Here is a 7,985-nt window from a genome sequence, read left to right as displayed (position 1 = left end):
CTTCCCCTTCCCTCCCTGACCCTTGGAGAGAATTCTCCGGCCAGAGTTCTGCTGCCCAGTGTCCTCATGACCAGGTGAGGAGGGCCTTTGGAGCTTCCTGGAGACACAGCCGAGTGTCTGCAGTGTTTGCAGCCCCCGACGCCGCCAGCCCCCATGACAGGCCCTGCTGTCTGCTCTCTCTCCTCAGGAGCAGGACGTCGAGACTTTGCATGGCTCCATTCACGTCACGCTGTGCGGGACCCCCAAGGGCACCCGGCCCGTCATCCTCACGTACCATGACATCGGCATGAACCGTAAGTTCCGGGGGGCTGTGGTCTCCTGGTGAGCCTGTTCCCACCGCGAGCAGGGGAGGAGGACCGCGAGGACGGGCCGGTGGCGCGGGGTCCAGCTGTTTCTCTCTTGCTGGGACTTTCTGGAGCTGTTCTGGGGGGAAGTCTTGCCACCGACTGGGAGAGTCTGGAATGCACTGCGCGGGGGCTCGGAGCCGTCTGTGTGCCTGGAGCTGCCAGGAGACGTGGACGGTGCTTTTTAGTTCTTTTCACAAGTTGTGCAACCCCATCGTCACAAGAGATTTTAGCGCATTTTTATTTCTCTGAAAAGAAATCCTGTCCTCCGATCTATCACCCCGCAATGTCCCCTACGCCCCAGCGCCTGGCAACTGCTAGTCTACGTTCTGTCTCTAAAGATCTGCCTATTCTGGACATTTTGTGTAAATGGAGTCACACAGTAGGTGGGAGTTTGCGACTGGGTTCTTTCATGATGTGTGTAAGGTGTATCCACATCGGCACTTGGTTTTCATGGCCGAGTAGCATCTCACTGTGTGGATACACACACTTTGTTTACGCATTCTTCCGTTCATGGGCATTTGGATGGCTTCCACTTTTTGGCTGTTCTGAATATTGCTGCTATGAATGTTTAGACTTTGAATTCTTAAGATTACCAGGAAGCATTACCATATGTGGGTTCCCCGTTTTTCACAAATGGTAATGGAATAGGATCGACTCGATATTAAAATTACTCAGAATAGAAGTGAACCTTTCTGTGGCGATTCAGAAGGCCCCTGTAGGATCTGTAAACTTGAGCATTGCAAGCTGGACGCGTGCTTGATATTTGATTGACAGACGGCCTGATTTACATTTTTTTCCCTACGGTTTATTAGTCCCTTGGTTTCTCTCTGGGGAGGATGTCAATCACCGAAGAACGTTTTTCTCTTTCCTCTCGCGTCTCTTTTGTCTCATTTCTTCCTCTGTCTTTCTGCCCATATTCTCCACACTCCAGATCCCAAACCAGGTTCTTTGACAGAGGTCACCTGATTTCTCTGGACTCTGAGAGGAAGAGGGGTTGCCTATGCTGGGGCTATACCCCATTTTAGAGAGGCTCGTTGTTAGTTACAGTAAACTAACTGCTATTGCAAAAGACCCGAGACCTCTGTGGCTTAACACAACATAAATTTATTTCTCACTCATGTAGCAACTCAGTGGGCGTTCCGTGGGACACTGTCCATGTGGTGATTCAGGGACCCAGCCTCCTTCTAGCTGTAGCTCTGCCATCTCTTGGAGCCTCAGAGGCTTCTGCTGGCTCTGCATCTGGCAGGTAGATGAGAGAAACCGAGAGGACTGAGTAGCAGGTGTTATGAGAAGTGGCGAGCATCACATGCTGTTGGCCAGAACTTGATCGCATCAGATGGATGCTTCTAAGTGCAGGGGAGGCTGGGAAATGTAGGCCAGCTGAGTGTAGGGGAAGAAAAGGGAAATGGTTTGGTGACCAGTTGGCTGTGTTGTCCTCAACAATTAGAAGATCCATCCAAGGCCACACAGCAGTGGGATGTCCATGATTTATCTCTGATGTACCTCCTTGTTTGAAAGTCTCATATGCCCTGGCCAGTATCCCCAATGTGAGGGCTTAGGAGACCCGGAGAGAAGAGAGAGTCAGTGGGGAACCCCACTTTACACCAGAGCCAGGAGTCCTCGTCCAGTGCCTACGGGAAGTCGAAGGTCATCCGCCAGCCCATACGACAGAATTTGTTGACCGTCTCCACCTCCTTACTCACTCCGTATTCCGTGACTTATTCTTGCCTTTATCACCAAAGGAAGGTGGGACTGGGGAAAAGAAAAAGAGATAGGCCTTCTTTCTTGCGAGTCCATTTCCTTCTGCTAAATAGGAGCGAAGCCAACAAAATGAAGACACTTGACACCAAGCAACCTGATTCATTCTGTTTCTATGTCTTCCTCTCCTCTCTCCCCTGCCCAATCTCCAGACAAAACCTGCTACAACCCCCTCTTTAACTCTGAAGACATGCAGGAGATCACCCAGCATTTCGCCGTGTGCCACGTGGACGCCCCTGGGCAGCAAGATGGCGCCGCATCCTTCCCCATGGGGTAAGAGGGGCAGCCTCGTGCCCCAGGACGGGGACAGGAAGGTCGTGAGGGGTGGAAACAGGTGGCAGGGGAGGCATTAGACTGGCTTTTATTTTTATTTTTTTGTTGCTATAAAATATATTCTTCTGTGAAGCCAAGTCTTTGATCTAACCCTCGGCCTCAATGATATTTAAAATCTTTATATTGGGAGAAATCATAGCAGCCTGACAGAGTTGTCGCAAGGGTTAAAAAAGCTTATAACGCTCACCAGATGCTTTGGTTGGGACTGTTGACATGGGAAGCAGTTGGTAAAGGGTCACTTTACAAAGTGAAAGAGCGAGAATTAGGGATGGAGAACATCCTTTCTCAAAGGCACAGGCTCGTGTACGCTGGGGGGAGCTGGCAGGGGGTCTCAGTGGGAGCTCTGGGGCGTGGGGCAGGTCCCTACCTGGCCCCTCCCTTTCAAGAATGTTTCTGTTGGCATGATTCATTTCTGCTGGCATCCGGGCACTCGCTAACAGTCTCTGTGTGGCTTCTCCCAAGGTACATGTACCCCTCCATGGATCAGCTGGCCGAAATGCTTCCTGGAGTCCTTCACCAGTTTGGGTAAGAGTGAGCAGTCCACTCCCCCACCAGCTGCAGAGCGGGGTGACTTCTAGCTTCTGCCATTTTTTTCGGCCTTGATCTAGCCTGACTATTGAAATGTAGGTTGGAATCGAAAGCTCAGGGAAGACATTTGCTTGCCCCACTCGTGCACGCTGGTTTTCACAGTCTCTCTGCTCCAATCTGCTGCTTGTAAGTGGGGCTCTTCTCCTCGAGTGATGACATCATTGCTTTCTCTTTCCAATGGAACATTCTGGAATAGGGTTGCCTGAGCTCTCAACTTCTCTCTCCAGGCTCTTAAATCTCCACGCTCATTTCCTTTTTATTGGAGCCTTCATAGGATGACGACACCTCAGTTCTTGCCCAATTTATTTCATTCCAAGTTTTACTATCCAAAATAAAGCTTAGGAGCGGGAAGAAGCAGAGCCGTAATGGGCCTTCCCATAAATGTCACACAGGCTCTGGCTGTAGTCAGGAGGGAAGTGAGGAAAAGGAGACACGTTTCTTCAAGATCACGGCCTTCTGTTAAGCCACCAAGCACGGTGCATTTCAGGTTACGAGGGCATTTCACAGCTGTGTGTTCCTGCTTTGTCTAGCTTGCCAGGGATGACCAAGACAGACACGGGGGAGGTGAGGGTCCTTAGGGGCAAGGCGTCGGGGAGGTGTAAGAGGGTCCATAAGGCTCCTGTGCTCATTCCTTCTGTGACGTGAGCTGTTTTTACTTCTGCTTCCAGGCTGAAAAGTGTTATCGGCATGGGAACTGGAGCCGGCGCCTACATCCTCACTCGATTTGCTGTGAGTTCTTTGGCTGTTTTTTTTTTTTAAATTATGTTTTAAGTGAAATTAATTCACATGAAGGAAAAAAACTGGGAGAGCATCAAAAATCCCAAAAGGATAAAAGAAATGACCCATCGTTCCATTTCCCAAGGAAGAGATACACAGCACGCATTGCGGCGTGTGGTCCAGAGTTATGTGTGTGTGGCACGTGCGTCACGTACATACTGACAAGCTTTTCTCTTTCCTTCACTGAAATGCCATCCTAGACACCTTCTTTCATTATCGACTTTGCTCACTTAGTCGACTGTGGACAGGTTCTCATGTCACCGAGGATTCTCCTGTGCTACTTTGCGACAGCTTTCGTAGTCAGGGAACTCTTCGATCCCGACCAGTTCTAAACTAGGATCATATATGTGTGTTAACTTGACAGTTGTCACTTCCATTGCTGCGGACCCAAGTCAGGTGCTGCTGGATCCTTTGTATCTGTACCAAACAATTGTTTAAAAATGCAGCGATGCTCATTTTATTCAGCCATGTTTGTTCTGACTGCCTCTTATTTGCTGGACTTTGCTAGAGGTTAGAAATGCTGATCCATATGCAATGGTCTGGCTATTTAGACTCTGAATAGGAGTCTGCATAAGTTCTCGATAGTATTATGTATATGTGTTATATATATTCTTCTAGAAGTAATACAATTCTTACTGATCACTAAAGAGTATTTATGTATTTATGTGTCTGTGATTATCAGGTTGATGGCCTGATAGACCCATTCACAGCTGGGAGAGCTAAGGGGTATGGAGGGGAAGTGACCTGTCCAAGGCCGAGCACATGTGCCTCTGTTTCTCCTACGGCTTCCTCTTTCCGACCCCTCAGAGACACAGTCCAGTGTCCACTGAGCTGGAGCCTCCGTTTTGCGTGGCGGGTACTGAAGACTCACGAGAGCAGCAGCCTGCTCTGCTCTGGTGGCCCACACGGGCCTTTTCCCGGTTCTTTTCTCCATCTTTGGTTTGACCTTGCTGGGTCATCTCGCTTACCTCGTGTCTTGAATTACAGCTGAACAACCCTGAGATGGTGGAGGGCCTGGTCCTCATCAACGTGAACCCTTGCGCAGAAGGCTGGATGGACTGGGCCGCCTCCAAGGTGGGTCTGGGGGCCCAGGCCAGGCAGGCGGGAGCCCAGCATGCAGGTGGCAGGTGTGCCGGTCCCTGCTTGGAGGAGTAGTGGAGCTAAGAGACCAGTCCCTCCCCTCCACCACCCCTACTCCCCGACCCCTGCCAAGATGGCCGACTTCCTCTGCTCTCCTTATGACAGTAAACGTGACCTCAGCCCCTCGCCGTTCAGATTTCAGTAGACACTGCTGTCTGAGGTAGTGATTCCCGTGGGACATGGACCCCCAGCCAGCTTTGACAAGCATAGCCTGGGGTAAGAAGTATTCTCTGGGGACGTGATATCTGCTCGGCTTTGCTCTGGATACTGAAAATAAAAAGATCAATAAGACAGATGCCTCTAATCTCAGGAACCCAAATACTATTAATGAAAAAGAAATATGTATTTGGGACTGATTCTATGCCACTTAGTTTTACGACAGCAGTAACTAGCTGACAGGTAAGGAATGGTTGGTTCTCAGGTGCATTTGTGTTCTCCACTGCTACGTATGCATGGCCTCATGGTGCCTCCAGGAAGTGGAGTTGCCGTACCATTCACGGAGGGGGAAACTGAGGCTCGCAGTGGTTAAGGGAGCTTTCCAGGGTCACGCAAAGTGAGGCAAAAGGAGAACCGGTTCTGCAACTTCCATCTGTGCTGCATCCGCCCACCCCGAGGCTCTTGTTCACACTCACCTTGACCCAAGCGAGGCAGCGCTGGGAACAGAGGGGGCCAGGCACATCCCTGACTAGAGGACAAGGGGCCGTGCTAGCTCAGGAAGCTTTACTCTGGCCGGTGGCCTAGAGTTCCTTGTTTACCTTTTAAAAATAATTATCTCTTTTTTTTCACAAAAGCTCCAATATTTGCCAAGGAGATGGGGAAGCCGGTCCAATCGAAATAAGACAGGGCCTTTCAAGCTGGGGTGATCCTGGCTTCTCATTTTGAAAATGTTTTTGCCAAGTTTGGGGTGGCTGTCGGGGACAGAGCAGTTGAAGGGGCCGTGCCCCTCCCCCCACATTCCACCCATGTTCTGGTCGGCCAGCCTGGTTTTGCACTTCTTCCTGGAACATTCTGCCAGAGGCAGGCACCCTTCCCCCACTGCTGCGTGACATTCAGGAGCCGAACACACTCCCTGTTTTTATTTTATTTTCCAGCAAAGGAAGTGACATTCCGGTCAGCCAGTTTGGCTTCTTGGTAGCTGTTCTGAGTCAGACGTGGAGGGCTGGGGACATTGTCCATCAGCTAAAGTGGAGCCTGAGGAATGTTTATGGGGTGTCCCTCTCTGTACCACATCCTTCCTTTTCAACAACCCTAGCCCAGGGAGCTGCATTGAGGGGCTACTGGGTGTCAGGCAGCGGGACAGATCCTGTGACGTGTGTAGTTGTGTCAAATAATTCTCTTCTTGGCCTGTGACTTTATTAAGTCACAAGTTCCTGGCACCCCAGTTATGGATGGGCAGCCTGACGCCCAGAGGCTCTGCAGCCTGTCCAGGGCCACATGGCTGGAGCGTGGCAGTCGAGGTTCACCTCCGGACCCCCACCGGTCTCCGCCCGATGCTGAAGCTGGTCAGCACACATTTATGGAGCTCCCACTGTGTGCCTAGCATTTCGGGAGCTCCCACTGTGTGCCTAGCATTTATGGAGCTCCTGCTGTATGCCTAGCATTGTCATTGGACAATGAGAAGGTCTTCAGTGTCTTTAGTAACCTCAGTCCATTGAGAGAGAGGAAACTAGCTTGAGGGGAAAATTCGGAGGCTGCTTCCAGAGGGGTAGTTTGAGGTGAGCGGACCTGGAGTGTGGACTAGGGGAGCTCAGTGTGTGTTGAGAGAAAATGACGGGGCGCTCCTTGCTGACGAGTTGTGCTTTGGAGCAGAGAAAGCTGGGGACGAGCACACGTGTGCCATGCCTCTGAGAGTAGGGAACGGACCGAGTCCCAGCCTTGATGTCCGGCGCCCCAGGTCCAGGAGGTAACCGAGGACGGTTAACCAAGTTCCCGTCAAGGGGCATCCTCAGACCTGAGTGCCGGGACCCCAAGGTCCGTGGGGTTTGGCTGACTGTGTCTCACTGCTGTGAACGCCCACTTTCTAATCCCAGTGGTTTTGTGCCCCCCAGATCTCCGGGTGGACCCAAGCCCTTCCAGACATGCTGGTGTCCCACCTCTTTGGGAAGGTGAGTAGCGTGGTCTGGCACTGTCGTCCACTCTGAGCCGCTCTGTGCTGCCTGGCACATAGGGCACAGAGAGAACGAGATGCGAGTGAGCGAGCCGTGTGCTGATGCCACCAAATGATGTGACGTCATTCATAATCATCAAATCACGTGTTCTTTCCCTTTTCAACGTCTTTTTTTTTTTTTAACAATTCGACTGAAGTACAATAAATGGCACATATTGAAAGTGTAAAATCTGACGCATTTTGGCTGGCTCTGGAATCTCCCTTGGTGGTCCGGCTTGAGGCGACTTGCTCTGTGTCCTATGGCTGGTCCACTCACCACTGTCTGCTCCCGAGTGAAAGAGCGTGACCGTGGGAGGTGTGACTGCACGCTTGGCCGGCGGAGCCGATGTGTCATGCACTTGGCGAAGCGTGCCGACTGCATCTGGTCCTCGTGCTGGTTTCCTGTGGTGGCTGTAACAAAGTGCCACACACTGGACAGCTGACGGCAACAATGTTTATCCTCTCGCGGTTCAGGAGGCCAGGACTTTGAGAGCGAGCGCTGGCCGGGCCATGCGCCCTGCACAGGGTCTGGGAAGGACCCTTCCTTAATTCTGTCGGCGCCTGGCACTTTGGCGTCCCTTGGCTCAGGGCCTCTGACTCCAGCCTCTGCCTCCATCTCTGCGTGGCTTTGCCTGTGTGCGTTTCACATCTCCTCCTGCTTTTCTGTTATGAGGGTACCTGTCATTGGAGTTAGAACACATGGGGACAATCCAGGATGATCTTGTCTCAGGAACCTTAACTTAATTACATCCACAAAGAGCTTTTTCCCAAATGAGTTAACATTTACAGAGTCTAGGGTTGTGACGTGGACTTATCTTGGGGGCCACCGTTCACCCTGTCTCCTCTTTCATGCTTCGTTTCAGTTCGTGATACATGTTCTCCACCCTCCCTGTGTA

The 7,985-nt window shown here is 51.3% G+C and overlaps 1 protein-coding gene across 1 annotated transcript in view; it reads left to right on the top strand.

Moving 5' to 3' along the window:
* NDRG1 (N-myc downstream regulated 1) overlaps positions 1-7,985 on the top strand; it is a 45,721-nt gene that overhangs the window by 24,319 nt on the left and 13,417 nt on the right. The window contains exons 4-9 of the mRNA XM_006912931.3: positions 188-293; positions 2,258-2,378; positions 2,901-2,963; positions 3,695-3,755; positions 4,791-4,877; positions 6,992-7,048. Coding sequence (XP_006912993.1) covers positions 188-293; positions 2,258-2,378; positions 2,901-2,963; positions 3,695-3,755; positions 4,791-4,877; positions 6,992-7,048 — 495 coding nt within the window. The remainder of the gene's footprint in view (positions 1-187; positions 294-2,257; positions 2,379-2,900; positions 2,964-3,694; positions 3,756-4,790; positions 4,878-6,991; positions 7,049-7,985) is intronic.

Source organism: Pteropus alecto, unplaced genomic scaffold (genome assembly GCF_000325575.1).
Source record: "Pteropus alecto unplaced genomic scaffold, ASM32557v1 scaffold105, whole genome shotgun sequence".
In the NCBI taxonomy this organism is placed as follows: domain Eukaryota; kingdom Metazoa; phylum Chordata; class Mammalia; order Chiroptera; family Pteropodidae; genus Pteropus; species Pteropus alecto.
This window is presented reverse-complemented; position numbering and strand designations above follow the sequence as displayed.